Genomic DNA, 23,297 nt, shown 5'->3' on the forward strand with positions numbered 1-23,297 from the left:
GGAAAACAATATGATCAGATTTGTGTTGAAGGAAGATCTCTAGGGAGGGCTGACTGCACAGTGGTGGGCCATGGAGTGGAGTAGAGGGAGATTCAAATGCTGTTTGAGGCAGACTGGTGGAATCCAGTGATGGTTAGATATGGGGACTGAGGGAGAGGAAGAGATCAAGGATCACATGGGTCAGGGGTCACTGCACAAGTCACAGAACAAAAAGGAAAGTAGGTAATGCAGGAAGAGGGGGCCGTTTGAGGTGTGAGTGGCAGAAGCGGGCAGAGATAACAATCTGAGTTAGGGATTTATTGAGTTTGAAGGGCCTGAGGGCAACTCTCAAGAGATGGCACTGGATACTGGGGTCAGGTCGGTGATCTAGGGGGAGAAAGAATTCTTTGGAGCCTCTTCCTTTCTGCGCATTTGTCATATTACCACCTTGTCCATTCTGATGTTTCTACACTTGTTGGGGCCAAGAAAAAGCAAGTCAGACCATGCGGTTATGCCCACCATGTGACCATTTTTCTGTGGTTGAATTATGGGTGAAATGAATATTAGGCATAGCCTTCAAGGGAAAAAGAGAGTGAGAATGTTGAGAAAAGGGCAACATGTAGCCTGCAAGGTGGGTATGGGCAGGACAAGAGTGGTGCTGCGTCTCCCACCTGTACCTCTGTAGGGCTGGTGGGAAGAGAGTGTACACAGCCACCGTTGTTCCCATTCCTGCTCTGCAGCTGTCGCTACAAACCTTCTTTTTCTCAATTCCAGCCATGACCCTCCATCCCTGTCCCCTGACCTTCCCTGCAGCCCACAGCCAGCTCTGCCAGTGAGCCTGGTGATGGCGTTACCGTGTGATGGAGAAACTGCTTTTGGGTGAGAGGAATGCTGGACCCACTGTGGCACTCCCTGGTGAACTTGTACTTGGGGTGAGAACACAGATGGTAATCTATTGAGGTTTCTGCATAGGTCAGAGGATGCTTCACAGCAAATACTCCTGGGCTGGGATTCTGCAGAAGACAGAGAGGAAAAAAGATTCTCTTCTGTTTACCAGTTTCTAAGCCAGGCATAGGACAGGCGTCAGCTCTCCACGGCTCCCACTGGCACTAACACTCCGAATCCATGTCAGCTCGTCTAGGAAAGAGAAGCAAGGGAGCAGAGGGGTCTTCAATTGGCAGCAGTCACAGCCATTCATAAATGTCGCTTTTCTGGTTTAAGAGCTTCATGAGATACTACATGGGTTTACTAAACTCATATGGAAACAAGGACAACTGAAATCAGCTTAAAACGGCTTAAAGAATTTGTTTCTAAATTTGATGAATTAGGGAGATTTATTAAATAAGCAAACTGGTTTTAAAAAGCAAATAAGCTTCTGGTTTTGAAAAAAAATAGCTTCTTAAAAACTACTTTAAAGAGAAGACAAAGAAGAGGGTGACGTTTGATATCTCAGGAACTGTCAACATTTAACGTTGTTTTGATAATGTATTTAATTCAGGAAGGCGCCATTTGGATGTAGTATCTGATATTAAGGGAGATCCTGTTTTTTACTAATTTTCCAGCAGAACTAATGGAGGCACAGAGCAATTATATTAAAATACGAAAATTTAGAGCCTTTTAATGTTCCTTCCGGGCTGGTCCAACAAAAACTCTATTTTTGTCCCAAACAGCAGCATAGCTATTGCCCTCACAGTTGTTTAATTTCAGATGCTTAAGAACCATTAAGTTGAAATTTTGTTCTTTTTGTTTGTTTGTGTGTTTTTAAAACATTTTTTTAAAAAACAACAAAACACCACATGGCTTATGGAAACCCAATCTCACTACCAAGAAACAAATGTGCCCTACAATTTAAAGGAAGTGCAGCTAGACAATGGAGCATTACAGCACCCAGGGGCAAGAGCTGGGAGGGCCCAGGTGTGGGGTAGGTATTCCACGTGTTCTAGTCAAGAACATTGGGAAGACTGTGAGCTGTTAGTGCAGAGAGGCTGGTTGCACTAGTGCCAGGGAGAAAGATGGGGGTAGGGCTCTTGCCTGAACTCATGGATACAGAGGAAGGAGGAGGGCAGGGAGGCATGATGCCCACTGAGAGAATCTGCAGTGCCCAGACTAATGTAGAAGGAAGCAAACACCTCCATAAGCCCTTGCAGTTGAGGGAGGAGTAAGGGTACACACACACACACACACACACACACACACACACACAGACACACGCACACATACACATATATTTTACAACAGTAGATTCTGGTTCCTCAAGTGCTGCATGGGGTGGGAGCAGAGACAGAAGAGAATGTAAATATTGAGTTCCACCCTCTGAACCTCAAGAGAAGACCCTTTACCCAGATTGGGCCCAGAGGGTTGGAACGGGACAAGGTGAAAGGTGGGCCCCTGTTCTAGTGCATGTCCCCTTAAATAAACTCTTGCGGAAGGAGGACCAAAGACAGAAGACAGAATCAGCCCCCTAGGCCAACCACATCCTCTGTATATAATTATAACACAGCGATGTCCAGAAGTAGAGTGAGGAGAGCCTAGTCCCCAGCCAGGAAATAGGGAGACAGGCAGGACCAAAGAAGGGAAAAAGGAATCCAGCTCCACTTCCTGGGTAAGGGGCGTGACTGGAGTGTAATGATGTGAAAACTGCTGATTGCCATTGCCAAGAGTCACTCCTGTGGTGACAAAAGGCCAATCAGGACAGCACGTGGGAAGGGACCCCAGAGGGAACTGGGGCAGGAGTGACAGACACCCCAGCTGGGCCTAGTCACAGTGTGGCGGGGAGGCAGTGTGAAGGGCGGGGGCTGGCCACACCCCATGGGGTGGTGATGAGGGCAAGGTGCACAGCACCAGGGAGGGGAAACCAGCTGTGTGGCCTCCAGGAGTGTCTTCTACACGTCTTGATGGAGGGTAGGTGAAGTTGCTATGTGGCCAACTCTCTTGCCCTGTCTTGGGCCAAGTGTAATGAATGAAATATTTTTGGAAATGGTAATATCACTGTCTCTAATAGTTGTCATACTTCAGATCCCCCTGGGCGGCCATTGATACCAGAGTAAGTGATCTGAGTGGTCACTCCATGATTATTTTAATTTTAATTTTCCCCAAACTAATGCATACATATGGTAGCAACTCACCCAGGCTGGAAGGATTTGTGACGAACAGCAATGGGGCTTCTGTGGGCCCTTCCTGCCCCCAGGCCCACATCCTGTTTTTCCCAGAAGCTGTTTTTCCCCATTTTTCTGGGTTTTGTGCTTCTCATGGTCACTACTCTAACTCTAAACATTATGCTTATTTTTCCATTTCTCCATGAGCAACCTCAGGTAATACCTATTGACTCATCACTAAGCAAGGTAAGGATTTTGCTCATGTACACAAATGCTCCTTCCAAACTTCTTCCTTTCAATTTTGAAAATTACACTGTTATTTTTAGTCCTGCTGCTGGTTATCTTTGTGACTTGAAATGATGCACTTATACTTCTTGTTTCCTCATCTCTAGTTGAGTATTTCAACTCCTTCTTGGGTAAAATGAAAACATTACCATTCCTATGCTTTCTTGTACCTTTCCCCGTCTTTTCCACAATTTTACTTTTATATTATCAAGATTGTTAACATTTGCATTCTGGAATCACACCAAGACATTCATGCTTTGTTCATAAGTTGTCTCTAAAAGCTAAAAACTAGTAAACAGCATTTATTTTGTCTTAACGGTATAAATATGTTTCTCTGCCAGGCAAAATAGAGGCTGGGATTACAGTTTTGTTGTGGAGGTTCAATATCATGATCTGTGGGTCACTGAGGGAGGAGAGTTCTAGTATCAAGGCTAAGCGGATTCTATCTTTTAAATTTTCCATCAACTCTTAAAAATCATGCCAAATTTTAGTTTGGTTTCCTATTTGAAACACATACTGATTTTTAGTTGATTTTCCCTCCTGGAGTTTATAAGGGCCTTTTTAATTTTGCTTGAATGATGTGCCTTTATAAAATCTTTGAGTGTTTCCTTCCTTTCAACTAACTGCACTGTTAATGCGTGGAGTACACCCTTCCCTCGACACCTCTCTCCCTGAGCCCTTTACCCTCCCTCCTACAGGCTTAACGCACAGATGTCATCCCAAGACTTCACTATAACGCTTTACCAGTTGTAACTGGTACATCTTTCCTTTCATTTTTGTTTCTATTCTTTTCTTAGGTTTCCAAATTCTTTCTTTTATAGCTATATTGATATATAATTGATATACAATAAATTGCACATATTGAAAGTATATAATTTGATATGTTTTGACATGTTACATCTGCAAAACCATTACCACCATAAAAATAATGAACATCTTCATCACTCCTAAGTTTTCTCTTGCCCCTCTGTAATGCCTCCAGCCCTCCTTCTTGCCCCTCCATACCTTACATCCACCCAACCCCTTCCCAGGTGGCCACTAATCTGCTTCCCGACACTACAGATTACTTTAGATGTTCTAGACTTTTGTATAAATGGAATCACACAGTATGTATATTTTTTGGTCTGATTTCTTTACCCAGCATAATTATTCCAAGAATCATCCATGTTGTTACATGTATCAAGAGTTCACCCCTTTCTATTGCTGAAGAGTATTCCATTGTATAGCAATACCACAATTTGTTTATTCATTAACCTGTTGATGGACACTTCTTTCCAGTTTTGGGAACATATAAAACTGCTATGAATATTCTTGTACAAGTCTTATGCTTCCATTTATCTTGAGTAAATACCTAGGAGCAGAATGGCTGGATCATATGGTAGGGCTATGTTTACTACTGACTTTTTAACTTTGGAAGAAACTGCCAAACTGCTTTCCAAAGTAATTGTACCATTTTACATTCTCACCAGCAACCTTTTTAATTTTAGATATTCTGACGGAGGTATCTCGTTGTGGTTTTAATTTGCATTTTGCTAATAACGCAAATTATTTAGAGCATCTTTTCATGTTGTATTTGCCATCTGTGTATCTTCTTTGATGAAATGTCTGTTCAAATCTTTTGCCCATTTTTAAATGGGGTTGCTTGTTTTCTTACTGTGGAGTTTTGAGTGATCTTTGTATATTTGGATACAAGTCTTTTATCAGATATGTGATTTCCAAATATTTTCTTCAAGTCTGTGATTTGTCTTTCCAATTTCTTAACAGTGTCTTCTGAAAAGCAGAAATTCTTAATTTGGACAGAGTCCAACTAATCCACTTTTTTTTCACTTATGGATTGCGGCTCTGGTGTTGTATCTAAGAAATCTTTGTCTAACCCGAAGTCACAAAGATATTCTCCTATGTGTTTTCTAGTTTTAGGTTTTATATTTAGGTCTATGGTCCATTTTGTGTTAATTTTTGTAAATGGCATGAGGTACAGATTGAAGTTCTTTTATTTTTATTTATTTTTATTTTTGGTAAATGGATATCTAAATGTACCAGCACTATTTGTTGAAAAGACTATAATTTCTCCAAGGAATTATCTTTGACCTTTGTCAAAAATCAATTGACCATATATGTATGAATGCATATATTTCTGGATTCCCTATTTTGTTCCACTGATCTATTTCTTTTTATGCCAATACCATACTGTCTTGAGCATCATAGCTTTATAATAAGCTTTGAAGTTAGGTAGTGTAAGTCCTTCAACTTTATTCTTCAAAGTTTTGCATATATTTGCATTCTATATAAATTTTTGAATAAGCCTGTCAATTTCTACAAAAAAAAAAAAAAGCCTCCTAGTGTTTGATTGGGATTGTGTTGAATTTTTAGATTAGTCTGGAGAGAATTGGCCTCTTAACAATATTAAATCTCCCGATCCACCAACATGGTTTATTTCTCCATTTATTTAGGTGTTTGATTTCTTTCAGCAATGTTTTATAATTTTCTGTGTACCAGTCTTATACACTTTTGTCAGATTTATCCCTAAGTGTTTCATATTTTTTGATGCTATTGTTAAGTGAGATGGCTTTTTAAAATTTCAATTTTGGATTGTTTGTCGCTAGTATATAGAAATATAATTGATTTTTGTATGTTGATCTTGTTTCCTGCAATCTTGGTAAGTTCACACTAGTTTTAGTAGTTTCCATTGTATTTTCTACATAGATAACAATTTTGTTTGTGAATAAAGATAGTTTTACTTTTTCCTTTCAAATCTGGATGCCTTTTCTGTCTTTTCCTTGCCTTGTTGCAATGGCTATAGTTACAATCTTGAATAGAATTAGTAAGAGCAGACATCCTTGCCTTACTCCTGCTCTTAGGCGGGAAGCATTCAGTCATTTACCATTCAGTATGATGTTAGCTTCAGGTTTTTAATACATGCACTTTATCAGGTTGAGAAAGTTTCTTTCTGTCCCTTACTTGCTGAGAGTACTTACTAGGAATGATGTCAGATAATTCTTCTGCACCTATTGAGATGATCATATTGTTTTTGTTTTTTAGTCTGTTAATATGGTGAATTACATTGAGTTTTGAATGTTAAGTTAATCTTGTTTTCCTGGCATAAGCCCCTATTTGCTCATGATACATTATCCCTTTTATATAATGATGAATTTGATTTGTTAAAATTTTGTTATGATTTTTTTATGCATCTATATTCATGAAGGATATTGGTCTATCCTTTTCTTTTCCTGTAATGTCTCTGTCTGGCTTTGGTATCAGAGTAATACTGGCTTCTAGAATGAGTTGGAAAGTAATCCCTCCTCTTTCATTTTCTGGAAGATTTCTTGTGGATTTGGTGTTATTTGTGGATTTTGCACTACACGTTTGGCAGAATTCCTCAGTGAAGGCATCTCGGCCTGGAGTTTTCTTTGTGGGAAGATTTTTAACCACTAACTCAATTTCTGTAATAGATACAGAGGTAGTAGAGTTATCTATCTCTTCTTGAACAAGATTTAATAGTTTGTGCCTTTAAGGAATCTGTCCATTTAACTTAAGTTACTGAACTTACTGGCATCAAGTTTTTCATGATATCAATTTACTATGTTTTTAATATCTGTAGAATCTGTAGGGATGTCACCTCTCTCATTCCTGATATTGGTAATTTATGTCTTTTACTTTTCTTTTCCTGATCAGTTAGGTTACTGGTTTATGCATTTTATTGATTCTCAAAGAACCAGTTTTCCTCTATTGTTTTTCTGTTTTCTATTTTATTGATTTTCAATATGGTCTTTACTATTTCTCTCCTCTGCTTAGTCTGGGTTTCATCTGCTCTTTTCTTTCCAAGTTTCTTAAAGGGGTAGCTGAGTACACTAATTTGAGACCTACCTTCTAATGTAGGGGTATAGTGTTATAAATTTCCCACAAAATTTTTTGTGTTTTCATTTTCATTCAATTAAAAATACTTTCTAATTTCTCTTTTGATTTCTTCTTTGGACCATAGGCTATTTCAAAGTATATAATTTAGCTTCCAAAGTTTTGGAGGATTTTCTAGATATTTTTATGCTATTCATTTCTGATTCAATTCCATCAAAGTCAGAAAAAAATACTTTATACGATTTGAATCTTTTCAATTTTACCAAGCCTTGTTTTATGAACCAAAACATGGTCTATCTTGGCAAACCTTCTGTGCACACTTGAAGAGAATCTGTATTCTACTGTTTTGGGTAGAGTGTTCTAGCAATGTCAGTTAGGTCAAACTGATTCATAGTGATATTTAAGGCTTTTACGTCTTTACTGATTTTCTGTTTACTTCACCTATCAATTATCGAGAGAGGGGTATTGAAATCACCAACTATAATTGTGGATTTGCCTATTTTTTCCTTTGCAGTTCAATCAGTTTTTGTTTCACATATTTTGAAGCTCTGGTATTAGGCGGATAAGTATTTAGGATTGTTGTGTCCCTTTGATGAATGGTCCCTAACCTTTGGTTCCTATCTATACATAGCAGGCATGCCTTAAGTATTTGTGGAATTAACGAATTAATAAATAACTACTGATATATTCCAATGAAGTAGGTATGTGACTATGGAAAATTCCCTTAACTTCTCTAAACCAGTTTTCTCACTTTTAAAATGGTGAGGAAGTAATAGTGGGTGGGTCTGGGGGACAAGAGACTAAAGAGTGGTTTTCAAACCTTGCTGTGGGGAACCCCTGGGTTTTGCAGGGACAGCCTCTTCAGGGGACACCCTGAGGGAAGAGGAAGGGTAGAGAGAGCAACTAGGACTTTATTTTACATATTGCCTTTCTATGTAAAATTTTGGCTGATGAGAGGGTTCTGGAGAAAAATGAAGTTTGAAAATCACAGAGTTAAATGTCCTGTGAGGTGATCCCAGCTCTAAAATTCTATGTCTCTGAGCAACACTCCCCTCAATCAACGAAACTATGAGAAAATGCCATGAGACTAAGAGAAAATGCCCCCTAATGGCCAAGACACACACACACACAACACAGCTCTCTGCAGGAAAGACGCATAATTCACAGGAAGAGCCCTGAAGCAAACAGTCAGGAAACAGGCAGGTTTCTGTCCCAGCTCTCCCACCAACTGGCTAAGTGACCCTGGTTGTGACTATCAGCACCTCCACCCACATCAGAGATACAGGTTCTCATCTGGAGATCCTCACAAAGGAGACTTTCTCTAGTAGTGTCTAAGGCCCTTCTTAATTCTCTGTATATGCGAGTGTTTGCCTTTAAAAAAATAGACCATGACTTGGGCAACTACTGTGGCATTTCACTGATGATTCCATTATTAAAAGAACCTCTTCAGATGTCCTGTCTGGCTTCCAGTCATTTAGGATTTGGGTAGCTAGAAAAACAAGGGTAGAAGAGGGGACCCACAAGGGCAGACCAGCGTTAAGTGAAGGCATGGTGGCGGGGGAAAGTGCACAAAATTTGACAGGGACGTGTGTAGGGGCGCAGGGGAGAAAGGGGCTGGGGTTTTATTACTAGCCTCACATCGTCAGGATCTTGGACTTAATTTGGTAGAAAATGGAGAGTCAGTGAAGAACATTGAACAGGACAGTGGCATGGTCACTGTGAGCTTCAGGGAGGTTAATCCAGTGTGGCTACAGAAATTAAGCAAGAACAGAGGAATGTGGGGGGCAGAGGTGTGGGAATGGAAGGTACGCACTGCCCAGGGATGGAATAAGGAATCAGCAAAGCTGTAAGCGACAGGGTTTGGGGTGATTTTAGTTTCTTTTTCTGTTGTGTTTTCTTGTCTCTTTCTCTTTATTTATTTATTTTTTTAACATTCTGTGTATATATATACACATAATATATATGTTAATATTATACATATTAGAAAAGATCATAAAGCCATTGTCATAAAAATAAATGCTGGAATTGTTAAAGACAAAAACACTGATATTCTCCAAATAATAAATGCTGGCAAGCAATTTCAAAGGTGAGATATTGTTTAACGCTTGAAATTCCAAAGAGAGAAAAATTGTCCCAATTAATGCTTCTATTTTCTTATAAAGTAACTGCTGAAATAAAGAAACATGGAACACAAGACCTCTGCCGATTGTCACTTACAAAAATATAAAGCGGGTCATAATCTGGAGACCTGGCTAAGGCCTCGGGTGGTTTCATGCTCAAGAGGGAGGTCTTGCCAGGGAGCTGGGGTGTGGCCTCCTGCTTCGGCAGGGCTATGATGGTGGTGGCTTCATCCTGTGCAGGCACCGAGAGCAGGGTGTTAGTTTTGATGCCAGGCAAGAGAGGAAAGGTGAGAGCGATTCTTGAAGGTGGGGTATGTTACCTCAGCTCCTTGCTTCAGGGCCCGAGCAAGCTTTTGAGGTCTGTAACTTGTTGAAGACTTCTGGACAGAGAATGGCTGATACCCCTTGATTTTGTACAGCTGAGGAACCTGAAGGTGAAAGGAGACAGCTGACTGAATGTCCTTCCAAGCTCATTACCTTTTAGTGGGGTCTACTTCTCAACAACAGCATTTCTGAGCTGCCTGACGGTAAAAGGAAAACAAGCGTCATGTTGTAAGCATCAGATCGTGGCAATTATCAGTTTGGACCAGCACTGGAGGGACTTGAGCTCAAGTCCTGAGCCCTGCTCTGGGTCCCAGCACATGAGCATTCACAATTACTCTCTCGTACCATATAGCTTAACTGTAGAAATACACCAAACACTGGTTTGTCAATGTAAAGTATTTATATTTGCAAGAGCAGAAGTGGTCATATACCTCAGGAAAGGCTAATTTTTGTTCACTATCTTGTGTTTTTTCTTAAAGTTTCTAATATATGTAGTTCAGATAGCTTCATGCATGTATAATATTATACATGGTACATCCACAGAATAAAGATCTCAGTTTCCATAAGCCACATTAGGAAAAAAGAATCTGTTATACTTCACATATACTATAAAATAACAGCAGAAAAATACACACCGTCCGCTACACAGTATAATCCATAATAGAACAAAACTTACAAAATAATGCAATTTAAAGTCAAGAATATCTTGTTTACTTCATAAGAAACCCAATTAACCAATACCATACGACAGGTCTGACCTGCAGATTGAGGAAGGAATAACTCTGCTTGACTTGAATTTCTGAAGATTTAATTGGGACTGGTCCAAGGCCATCGGGAGCCTAAAATGTGAAAATTCCAAAAATTGACACATAATCAACATTGAGCAAAAGCGGCTATGCTTCTATTTCTATACATTTTGGATGTTAAATGTACAGTTCTATTCTCAAAGTCCCCCTTCCAAGACCACAGTTGCTCCTTGACATGTGGGACATGGAGGCGTGTTGGCCACTTCTCCTCCTCGTCTCTTAGTGAATGTTATTCTTCTTCTTTATATTCTACTGTTGTGGATGCCAAGACGTGCCACCCAGAATCCTCTTCAGGCTCGAAGGATTTAGTCCCCCAGCTGCTAGGAGTCCTGTTGATAGAAACAACTCCCAGGGACCAGCCCTCTCCAGGAGGTGCCCTGGCTGAAGGGAGCTGCCTCAGGCAAGGTCACATGCCCCTCCTTGGGCAGCCGGCCTCCAGCGACAGGCTGAAGCAAAGGTGTAGAGGCCAGGTCCTCTCTCACTGTCCCCGCTTCAGAGCCCCTAGGGGTTCAGCTGAGGCCTTCATCAAGGGTTGCCGGCCTCTTCTCTCTGTCCACTCCTGCTCCCGCCGCTTCCCTTCCACGGGTGTTAATCCCAAAAGTGCTATCTAATAACCTCCCTGCATGCTAATCTGCTCCGACACCCGGAGAACCTGGACCTGCACCTGACCTATTATCGGCACTCAATAAACACCATATTTCACCTAATCTCAGATACTATCACTAAATTAAATGATACAATGCTAATGTGCCATCAATTATAAGCCATTTCCCAATTTCAAAGATACTAAATATGAAAAAAGTCATCTTAGAATTTTTTATGTGAGCCATCGCCACAGCATGGCCACTGACAGACGAGTGGTGTGGTTCCACGCCCGGGAACGGAACCCGGCCGCTGAAGTAGAGCACGCTGAACTTTAACCACTAGGCCATCAGGGCTGGCCCCAAGTGATCTTAGAATTGATGAAATATAGTATTTGTGGAATTAAAAAATTCTCTATAGACAGGGATGCTGAGCATTGTTTTTCATCAACCCTGAGCGACAGAGAAGTCTCGACAGAACAAATTAAAGTACCAAGTGAGATGTGTAAGCTTTGAACTGTTCAAAACAGGGAGCTGGGCGCCACAGCACAGTGATGACGTCTTCATCCCTATCATCCTTTCCACCACACTAACTATTGAGTGCCAGATATTTATTATTGCGTAAAAATCACAGATTTATTTTTTCCTAGGAACTAAATATTCTGATCTTTTAAGTCATTTAATTATCTAATGCAGAAAACACATGGAATTTCTAAAGTCAGTTCTGTAATTCTTGAGTGGATTAACCTGCAATGCTTAATGCATATGATAGGATGTGAATGGCAAGTTTGTTCTTTGAAACTGAAAGAATTATTTTGTATATGTACTTTCAATATCAATTTAAACACAATTTTTACTGCTAACTACTGAACTTGGGCAACACTTTATTACTGGCTATGTGACCTTATGTCTTGGTTTCCTCCTCATCTGTATGATGATAAACTTATCACATAGATTTACTGAAGAGCAAGTGAATTGATACAACTGAAGCACTTAAGACACTGCCTGACTCATGGTAAAGGCAACGTAAGGGTTAGCTACTATTTTTCTTATAATGCATCATTGCTCCCATAGGGCAAGAGGGATCAACTACCACACCTCTTGCCACTGAGAGAAAAAGAGAGAGAGAGGTGGAATTGTGAGTCTGATGGGTTAGACTGTTACATTCTGGGGCCACATTCCCTCATTCCTAGGTTGGGTCACAGACCTGGGGGTTACCTTCTCTGGCCTCTGCATTTGCCCACGCAGCACAAGGGCTCAGCTGAGCGGGGCCTGTCTCCAGGGGCCAGGCTAGGCCCTCTTCGTTTCTCTGTCTGCACTTCTGCTCTCAGACCCAGTTCCCGAGCAGTCAGGCGGGGCTCAGGGCCCTTGCTGGGTTCCAGGCTGGGAAGGACCCAGCCCAGGTTACCAGGGAGCTCTGCACAGGTGTATCAGGTGGCAGTAGATGATCCCTGGTTTCCCACTGGTCACAATTACCCAGGCACAGGTCCCCCTTGGGAGCCTCTGAGGAGGAGGTGAAGGAACTGAGCCTGAGGTAGGGCTTGCCTTGGTATCTGTCTAACAACCATCTGATCACGCCCGGCCCCCACCCCACAACCTAACAGCACCCACCAACTCGTTGGAGCCCTGAGGAGGACTGTAGGATGGGAAGGCGAAGGGCAGCACATCCTTGGGCGACACAGAGAACCGGCTGGAATAATCATCGTGGCTGATCAGCGGCAGAAGGTATCTGGAGGTACTCTTGTCTATGGGTGAAAAAGAAAACAGCACTTTTGGGGAGTTCCTAAGGTATTTCTATGTGAAACCACCATCTTTGGTTGTGTTTTAAATTAGTGGGTACTTGCCACACGCCATTTCAAAAAGAATATCTATGTATGTATACAGGCCTTTTGTGTTCTTTTGGTGAGGAAGATTGGCCCTGAGCTAACATCTGTCGCCAATCCTCCTCTTTCTGCTTGAGGAATATTGTTGCTGAGCTAACATCTGTGCCTACCTTCCTCTACTTTATATATGGGACACCGCCACAGGATGACTTCATGAGCAGTGCATAGGTCCGCACCCAAGATCCGAACCCATGAACCCTGGGCTGCCAAAGTGGAGTGCGCAAACTTAATCGCTATGCCACCGGGCTGGCCCCAATATACAGGCCCATTTTTAGATTCCCCTTCGCTCTTTACCTCAACTCTGTCTCCAATTTTTTAAAATTTTATTTTACTTTTACTTCCAAAAAACTATAATTCCAGATTAAAGTACCTCCGATGAATATTCTTTGTCCTCATCAACAAAGAAAAAGATTAAATTAAAGAAGCATGTGGAAGACATTTTACAGGTATCCATACATAATTCATAGGTAAATTTTACAATATTTTTTAAAAAGAGTTTCTTTATTAGAAACTTCAACAGCAGAGACAGAAATAATACAGGAGGGAAAAAAGAATAATTAAAATGCAATAAAATGTTATGAAAAACGAAATACCCAATGGATCTTGAAGGAGAGGAAGAAGAGGAGAGGGGTTGCTGCTTGGGGAGGGCAGGGAAGCTTGAGCCAGGCTCAGGGGCTCAGGCTAGGGAGGGGAGGAAGGGTTTGGAAGGATCAGGCCTGCCTGTGGACCTGTACACGAGCCACAGATGGAGAATATGGTGAGGTGGCTTTTGGGCTCCCAGAAGCTACTGAGAGTGGGTCTCTAATAGCCCCAGTCAACCTGAGGATCAGAGGAATGGAAGTTCTTTAAATAGCAAAGATAATATGAGATAAAAAGCTTTATGTGCAAATGCTAGATTGAGTTAACACCAGATGCAATCAGCCAATCCAAAAGTATAAATGACGACTATCCTAGTCTCTCAGGTGATAAGAGAGAAGAGAGGGCACAAAACAGGAGGTTGGACCACCGCCATACTTCACTGATGTTACACCTCTATCAGGTCGGTAGACCTCACCTACTACCAACTGGGCAGATATTTCAGCCAAAGCTGGCATGGAGGTTTCATTTATGTCCTGTGGTAGGTTGAATAACAGCCCCCCCAAGATGTCCACAATCTACTGCCCAGAACCTGTAACTACATCACCTTATGTGGGAAACGGGACTTTGCAGATGTGATTAAGTTAATGATCCTGAGATGGGGAGAGTGTCCTGGGTAATCCAGGTGGGCCCAGTGTAATCACAGGGTCCAAGTAAGAGGGAGAGAGGAGGGCCAGAGTCAGAGAAGGAGACGTGACGACTGAAGCAAGAGTGCAGAGTGATGCGAGGAAGGGGCCCTGAGCCACGGAATGCAGGCGGCCTCCAGAAGCTGGAAAAGGTGAGGAACAGATTCTCCCCTGGAGCCACCAGAAGGAACCAGCCCTGCTGACACTTTGACTTTAGACTTCTGACCTCCAGAACTATAAGATAATACATCCGTGTTGTTTTAAGCCATTAAGTTTGTAGTGATTTGTTACAATAGCCATAAAAAAAAACTAATGCATGTGATTTATGAAAATATTTTATTTCTACACAGCTAACTTCATTATAAAGAAAGCTCGTGCTCAGAGGACTTACTGGTCGGAGCACTGCGGTTCTGCACAGCTGCACTTTACCTTGTGTTATCGACTGTTGTCCTTTACTGAGCCTTCTTTTGATGGTCTCTTTGTCCATGTCACGAACAGCACTCAGCATACGGAGTAATCGTAGATGAACCATGATCTGGAATTAGAAAGAATAATGATTTAAAATTATCAATTGGTACATGCTCATTTTGGCATTCAATTTAATTAACTTTCCCCAACCACAACTAAGGGCTGAGGCCACCACTCTAAGTCAGAATTCACAGGGAGCGTGGCACTCTGCCCTAGACTGAGGCTGTGGGGACTTCAAGGCCTGGGTAATGTTGATCTGCCTGAATACAAAAAAAGACCAGGTTGTCACTTGGCCTGGTCCCACCCAATTTATGAGCTCTGGTTTTCTCTATTTCCAGAGTGGAAAGAATGACTAGTTCTTCTACATTCTTTCTTTTCGCTATATCTGAATAGTAATGCTCCCATCGTGTTATTTTCAGAGTTGAAGGACAAACTAAATGGAGGATTCTGTAGAAATAGGGCTCTGGACCATGGGCAGAGCTCACCATACACCACTGTGCTCTGTATTCAGAGCGGATGCTGCTGAAGGTGAGCGCTCCCCGTGCACAGAGCTGCGGCTGAAGGGACCATTCATCCCATCGTTAACACTCCTTTCCATCCTGTAGAAGACTCTTTCATTTAACAAATATTATCAAGTGACTACTATGTGGCCAGTTCCGTGCGAGGTACTGGAGATACAGGAGGGCAAACAAACGTGCTGCCTGCGGGAGCCGAAGTTCCCATGTGGGGGGGTGGGTGACAACAAACACTGAAACAAAGAAACGAGGTGAACACCGTGAAGAAAATAAAAGAGAGTAAACGCACGAGGGCATGACCGAGGGGTGGAAGAGGCCTGGACTTGCCCTTAGGCAGAGATGGTGAGGGAAGGCCTCTCTGAGGAGGTGAGCTTTGATCTGAGACTTGAATGATGATCAATGACAATGATCTTGGGAAGTGCGTTCTGACCAGAGGAACCAGCAAGTACAAAGATCCTGATTCAGGAACAAAGGAGACACATTTAAGGGACAGAGGGAAATCCATGTGGCCGTGTAGCCTTGATAAAAATCGTGCATTTGATTCTAATTGCAATGGGAAGCCTTGAGAGGGTTTCGCCAGGGGAGACGTACTATCATCTTTACGCTTCGGGGGTACCACTCTGGCTGCTGTGTGGGACGGGAAGCAGGGAGGTCTGCTGCAGTGGTCCAGGCGGGAGACGATGCGGCCGTGACTGAGCTGAGGAGATGGCAGGTAGTCACCAGGCTGGGAACATATGTGCACATTGAACTGACAGTACTTGCTGGGAAGTGTGAGGAAAAGACTGAGCCATCACTCAGAGAGAAGCAAAGAACTGCTGACAGTACTATTTTCATGCTGGAGTGTTTGCTCCAGAATGGCCAGGGTGGTCCCATCAGCGGGAAGCCAGCCCAGCCAGTCTCTTGCTGTTGTTTGCCTGTTGTTGACAGCTGTGCTCCCCTCCTTCAGAGCACAGCTTTGTGCTGCCTATTCGCACCACTTTCTTCCCCACACTCAGCATCTTGTGCACATACACAGAGCCCACCCAGACAGAGCCTCAGCAGAGACACTGGTTCCATGGGGCCTTGGAGTCGGTGAGCAGGTCACCGATGCAGTGAGCTCTGCCTTTCTCCGCCTAGACTGTCATCAGTCCAGGCTGAGAGCACTGCTTGAAAGATCACCAGTACCATAAACTTTTTGGAGTCCCTTGTACGTATTCAGTCATTTAATTTTCATGACAACCCTACCAGACAGGTCTCACTGTTATCCTCAGTCACAGATGGGGAAACGGAGGCCCAGAGGTTATGTAACTTGTCCAAGATCAGAAAGCTCATGAGAAGTAGCACCAAGAATTAAGGGCAGGCAGTCTGGCTCCAGATCCCAAGTCATTACCACTGCTCTCCCCTGCTTGAGGGGTGGCTCTGCCCCCAAAGGCAGCCATTCTAGTGGCGGGGACAAGAGATCTACAGGCAGCATAAGATGTAAAAGGCACCACAGAGATAGCTAAGTGCTAAAGCTTACAGGGACTGTTTCTTGGAGGAAAGGCAGACTTGCGCTGGCTCAAAAGATAGGTACAGGCAGACGGAGGGGAGGTGGAATGGCATTTCAGGTGAAGGGCAAGGAGCAGAAACACAGGTTTGCAGCAGGGAATGAGCTGGTGTGTTTGGAAGAAGACGAGGACTGGGACAACCTAGAGGACAGGAGGCAGCTGGAGAGGTGCGGGTGCAGCCAGACCAGGAGGGCACCTTACACCCTTTATTGGCATTAAAGGCTAAGAAGTCATTGTATTTTGGCCATTGGAGGCTTGAAATGTGCTAGGTAAAAGACCAGCGTGAGGGTGAAGAAGGCAGAGCAGTGAGATGACACACCTTGAAGGGAAGCCATAAGCCTGGATGTTAGAGACAAGACTCCACAGGAATTCTCAGTTGTTCTCTCTAGAAATAACTGATCAACATCTAGTTGTTCTAGAGTTACCACAGGACCTAGCAATTCTACTCCTAGGTATATATACCTAAGAGAATTGAAAACATATGTCCACAAACTTGTACACGAATGTCCATAGCATCATTATTCATAATAGCCAAAAAGTGAGAACAACCCAAATGTTCCAATTGATGGATAAACAAAACGTGGTGCATTCATACAATGAAATGGTATTCATCCATAAAAAGTAACGAGTACTGATAAATGCTACAACATGGATGAACCTTGAAAACATGTTAAATGAAAGAAGCCAGTTATGAAAGGCCACATATTGTAGGATTCCATTTATATGAAATGTCCAGAAGAGGCAAATCCATAGAGACAGAAAGGAGATTAGTGGTTGCCAGGGACTGGGGGATGGAGAGTGACAGCTAATGGGAACAAGGTTTCTTTTTGCAGTGATAAAAATGCTCTGAAATTAGATAGTGCTGTTGACTGTACAACTCTGTGAATATACTAAAAACTACTGAATTGTACACTTTATAAGAGTGAATTTTATGGTATGTGAATTATGTCTCAATAAAGCTGTTATAAAAAAACTGATTGTTCAATTTCCTTGTGCTGATGACTAAACAAATTAAAATTTCAATCTGGTGCTGAGACTTACCTTGCGTGCTGCTTGTTGAAACCGTCTTTGTGCCCTGAACCTGCTGACCCAAGTATTATTAATGAGTGGATCAAAATTAGGATGAAATTCCTCAATTTTCTGTGAACATAAAATATAGACACAACTTAGATTTAAATTTTAACTCCTGGCACAAACATTTAATAAAAATGTTTTAGAATTTGATTCTAAATCAAGTTATTATTTATTTGTCCTGCCATTTAGTGAGCATTTATTAAGCACTTTTAGTGTACATAGCATTCTAGGGAATACTTCTTGGGTTGGGGGCCAAGAGTAGAAGATAAGATTTGGGTTTTAAGAAATTACTAGTCTAGTTAGGGAAGCTCAAGCAAACACATGTGACCCTGAGGAAGAAGAATAAAGTCACACAGAAGCCAATCCCACGTGGTGGGTGCTGGCACTGCATCCAGAATTGACAGCAGCAGACTCTGGGATCCCCGTGGAGAAGGACTGCTTTGCTCAGCCCTGCTGCCGAGTACCAGCATGGGGCCTGCACATCGTGGGCCCAGTGTGCGTAGATCAGTCAATGAATGTGGAGGAAAGGGTGCCTGCCAGAGCCTCAGGCATTGGAGGTTCTTGAACAGGGAAACAATATGAAGAAAAAGTCATCAGAAATGAACTCGTCTCATACTGGCACACGCAGTGGGCTGTAGAGGAGGGGCAGAGATATGCACAAACAATCTGCTGGATTAGCTGAGGGTGAGACACGAAGGACGTGGGTACGGCCTTGTGGAAGAGCTGTGGACAAGACTTTGTGGTCGGATTAAATGTGGGGGAGAAGAAAAGAGGTAAAAGTAATTCAGATGTGGCAAACCCTGAAAAGAAAAGTGAGAATGACGGAGCTGGGGGAGATGAGGAAGAAGTTTTTCATTGTTAAAATTAAAAATTGGGGTTTTAACCAGAAACTATCACATGACAGAGGCAGGGGCTACTGTCCCCTTTCTATGTTTGAGGACACTGAGGCTCCAAGGCTAAGAGGACTCTTCCCAGGGCCCAAATCTGTGACAGAGCTGGGACCAGAACTCTGGCTTCTGACTTCCTGTCTTATATTCTTCCTACCAAGGGGACGGGGCAAGGAACAGAGGCCCAGGGACCCACCAGGAGGACCTGCAGGCAGGGGCTTGCAGAGCAAACGGAAACAAGAAAAGAGACCAAGAAGGAAAAAGTAGAGGGGTGGAAAGGAGGAGCCAAAGTATATAATGCCATTAATTTCAAGGGAAACATTAATTACGAGTTTTGATGCTTTACTTGCAAATATGTGGTAAAAAACACTAAAAGTGTAAGCATATTAAAAATTACTAAATATCTCTTGGTAAAAGGATTTCTATAAAACTGTTCAGCGTTTTAAAAATAGGCATGTAAAGAGCTGCCAATAATTAGATTCCAAGTAAAGGAATGTTACCCACTTCTTCTAGATTGCGAACAACCCGTTTGTGGTTAACTTCTGTCTTGAGTCGCTGAAATTCCTCATCCAAAACAGGATCTCCTCTATCTAGCTGGGTGTTTTAATCATCAAAAATATTAAAATTGAATACAAATGCACCAACTTTATTTCTCTTTAAAACTGGTAGAAACCCATTAAGCAATTAGACAAACCCACCCATGATCTTCCCGTTGGGAGTGGTGGTGACAGAAGTAGGTTAAAATGATCATTATAATCACACTTACTGTTTAAACATAGGCAGTCTCTATAGAAGCACAAACTCAATACCTTCTTTTTATAATTAGAGAATAGTGTCTCTGGAAATTATTTCTGAGGCATTTAAAATTCACAGAAAGGATTTTAGGAAACCATGTAACCATGGGAGTATAGAGATTTCGTTTAAAAGAAATTTAATGCCTCAGTGAAGTTTTAAACCCCTCGGAGCCGATTATCCAGATTTTAGCAAAAGCACGTGATTCCTCCCCTTTCCAGGGTGGTGGACGGGGTCTGCCCCGTCCCTGGAATAAGTGTCACCCAGACTGCTCCCTCTCCCACCCGTCTGCTTCCCTGATTGCCCCTGAGCTCCTTCCTCTTCCTGAGGAGCCACCGGTCACTCCTGGGGAAGGCTAGCTGGGCTTGGATCAGTGTCTACACACGCATGTCTCCATGAAAAAAGGGACTGTGCACACTGCAAAAACTTGTTAGCTTTTGTCCACCCGTGGTTTTTAATATTTGTTTGTCAGGTAACTTCTAAAAACTAGCTTGGCTCTTAGGTACATTGTTCACAATCATTTTTAAAGACTTAACTGCAAGAAATCTATTCTGATCACCACATTAACACCTTATTCAGAAGGGAGTTATAATATTGTCGCCAGGGTGGGGAGCTGTCCAGCTCTGATTTGCATATATCAGGAAGTTGAGTTTGAGATTGTGGACCTCAGGTTCAAAATACAGACTTCATGGGGAGAGATTCAGACCCCTACTACCACTAAAAGTAAAATCAAATAGGCAATTTAAAGAAGGGATTGGCCAATAGGTTGTTAGGTAGAAGAAAGTGGAGGGAGATTTCTGATATCTCTATTAAAATTCTACTCATTTATGATGAACTTTCAGAATTTAGTAATATTGACCGTCTCCTCTAAGTAAAAGCTCATTATCCTTGAGGGTTTGTGCCATTCAGCTATATCACTGACTCCCCCACATCCTCCCTCCAGCTCTCTTTTCCTGGCTTTCTGCCATATGCCTTGGGCCTCCAGGTGTTCCTTGCCACTGAGTCACCTGCCAGGATTCAGCTGCCAGATGAAATCTCCTGGAAACACAGAATCAGGTCCCTGCAACACTTGCTCTCCAACTATACTGGGGCCTTGGGGTCCCAGTGAGTGATGCTAAGGATGTGATAGCTCCTTTCCTGCTGCCCTCCTTCACTTGTGCAAATGCTCACTACTACCCCCAACCCCTCCCCAGTCCCGGTTCACTGAAGTCTCTGCAGCTGGCCTTGCTTCCTGGATCATCCGGAATACAAGGCCACGCGTAGCCTTCAACAGCCCCCTCTCTGCAGGCAAACCTGACTGCATTCTCCAGTCCTTGCTGTTCAAAGACAATCTCTCCCCCGACCACGGCCTCTCCCCAAGCTTCTTCAATCTTTTCCTCTGTGATTACTCTTTGCCCTCAGCCTATAAACGTGCTCAAGTTCTTACAACTTAAAAACCTCTTCCTTGATGCCTTACCTCCTATAATGTCCACACCATTACTCATTTCAACTTCTCAAACATCTACTCACTTCTACACGTTCCTCAAGCCATTACAATTTGGCATTTTACCTTCCTAAGTCTACTGGAATTGCTATCCCTGAGGCAAACAAGGACCTCCAAATCACCAAATTCAATGTGAATTCTTCAGGCCTTATCTTCCTGGAACCCTCTGCCATTGACTGATCCCTTCCCGTCTTCTTTCTCTGTGTTCTCCGATAGGTTCTCCTGACCTCCTTGATCGTTTCTCCTCTGTCTCCTTAGTTGTCCCGCTGCCCTCCCCTTAAGTCATGAAGTTCTCTAGATTTCCTGCCTTGAGCCACTGCCTTTCTCACGCTATTCACGTTCCCCAGGTCACCACACTTGTTCTGTGCTCTCAATCTCTACCTCGACGCTGAGCACTTCCAAGTCTGTCACCAGCTCAGACTTGTTCCTTCAGCTGCCACCTGGATGCCCCCAGTCACCCCAGATGTAACATGTCCTAAATTAAACTTTTCATCCTCCCCCTAAGCTAGCTTTTCTTCAGTATTTGAGATCTGATTTAAAACCACCACTACGCACCCAAGCTGGAAGCCTAGGAATCACTCTATCTTCCCCTCTCCTTACGCCTCATCTCCCATTTATCTACAAGTTCAACTCTGTCACTGCACTTAGCACATTTTAAATCTTCTCTTAATGTTTCTGAGCCCCTTCTGGACTGTGACCTTCTTGAGGGCAGAGACTGTGGCTTATTCACTAACACAGAATCTTCCATACAACGGGCATTCACTAAATTCACTTGCCAAATGAATAAATGGTTGGATCTACCCGTTAACCAAATGCTGGCAGTTACAGCCTTAACTCTCACATGGACCTGGTTGGGCCATGTCGGTATCACCTTCATCTTTAAAACAGTTAGAAAATATCATACCCTTGTGGGATTGACAGAAAATACCTGATATTTTGTTTTTAAAATCCCATGCAAAGAATCTGAACAACACACCAAACTAAATTTAAATGTCAATCTAATATGTGCTTTCCTAAATGCTAAGATTTACCAATGTAATGATTTTACATTCTTTTGTTTGTCTCATAAAAAATAAAAATAAGACAAATTTATTCAAATATCTGATTTGGACTCCAAATCTTGGAAGAAAAATGTATTCTATGAGAAATACATTCATCTCTGACAAGACACATATTTTTTCCCAATCCCTCCTACCCATTACTGCCCCTGTGTGTAGCACTGGGTGTGGGAAGCTCACACTCCCAGCTTAAATATATGTTATAGCTGAATTGTGTCCCTCCAAAATTCATATGTTGACATCCTAACCCCTAGCACCTCAGAATGTGACTGTATTTGGTGGTATGGTCTTTAAAAAGGTAATTAAGTTAAAATGAGGTCATTAGGGCATGGGTCCTAATCCAATGTGGCTAGTGTCCTTATAAGAAGAGGAAATTTGGACACAGAAGGAAGACGATGTGAAGGCACAGGGAAAAGATGGTCATCCACAAGCCAAGAAGAGAACAGATCCTTCCCTCCTGTCCCTCAGAAGGAACCAACTCTGCCAACACCTTGATCTTGGACTTCAAGCCTCCAGAACTGTGAGAAAATAAATCTCTGTTGTCTATGGCCCCAGTCTGTGGTGTTCTGTTACTGCAGCCCCTGCAAACTAATACAATATATGATGATTCCACAAGTCCTGCCAATTAAGTCCAAACCCCTGTGACATGAAGCCCAAGCTGGATCCTACCTCCTCTGGCCCGCGTGTGTCGTGCACTTCAATCATTATGGACCTGTCCCCAGTGTTCTCTGCACCCAGCCTGCACGTAACAATGTCTCTCACGCCACGGTGAGCCCAGGGGTGTTGCAAAGTCCTACAGTCCTGTCTCTACCTTCCCCCCCCGAACACACAGGTGCTGCCTTGGTGACCCGGGTATGGCCTTCCCCTCAACCAGTTGCCCCCTCTCTGCTCAGCCCCTGTGAGGGTCTCTGACTTGGAATTTCTGCTTGGATCTGGCTCTGGAGTGGCTCCTGGTCACTGTCTTGGGGTCTCTCTTACCTTCATGCTCTGCAGATCATGGGACAGGTGCACCTCGTGCCCAGAATTCCAGCCCGAATTTGAGCCTCTCCCTCCCTCTGAATTGAATGCCTCTGTCCTCTTTACTACTTTTCAAAATTATACCATGTCTTCCAGGAAGCTTTCCATTTAGACGAGTTTTCTCTCCTCTCTGGCTTATGAATCCCCACAATACTTAGCAGAGGTCTCTTGTGATATTTACAGCCAGTCTTGATTTATGGTTAACAATTAACTTGTCATCAGCCTCCTCCTCTCCCAACTAAACTATAAGTTTTCTTCCTCCTGATACAGCATCGTGCACATAGCAGGAA

General features: G+C 42.8%; 1 protein-coding gene across 1 annotated transcript in view; it reads right to left on the reverse strand.

Moving 5' to 3' along the window:
* CFAP221 (cilia and flagella associated protein 221) overlaps window positions 1–23,297 on the reverse strand; it is a 97,286-nt gene that overhangs the window by 12,206 nt on the left and 61,783 nt on the right. The window contains exons 13-20 of the mRNA XM_014782470.2: window positions 19,162–19,251; window positions 17,738–17,836; window positions 14,617–14,722; window positions 12,654–12,787; window positions 10,414–10,494; window positions 9,652–9,759; window positions 9,429–9,563; window positions 834–992 (exon numbers count right to left, since the gene is read on the reverse strand). Coding sequence (XP_014637956.2) covers window positions 834–992; window positions 9,429–9,563; window positions 9,652–9,759; window positions 10,414–10,494; window positions 12,654–12,787; window positions 14,617–14,722; window positions 17,738–17,836; window positions 19,162–19,251 — 912 coding nt within the window. The remainder of the gene's footprint in view (window positions 1–833; window positions 993–9,428; window positions 9,564–9,651; window positions 9,760–10,413; window positions 10,495–12,653; window positions 12,788–14,616; window positions 14,723–17,737; window positions 17,837–19,161; window positions 19,252–23,297) is intronic.

The sequence above is a fragment of the Ceratotherium simum genome, chromosome 9 (assembly GCF_057802395.1).
Source record: "Ceratotherium simum simum isolate JZ-2026a chromosome 9, ASM5780239v1, whole genome shotgun sequence".
Classification (NCBI taxonomy): Eukaryota; Metazoa; Chordata; class Mammalia; order Perissodactyla; family Rhinocerotidae; genus Ceratotherium; species Ceratotherium simum.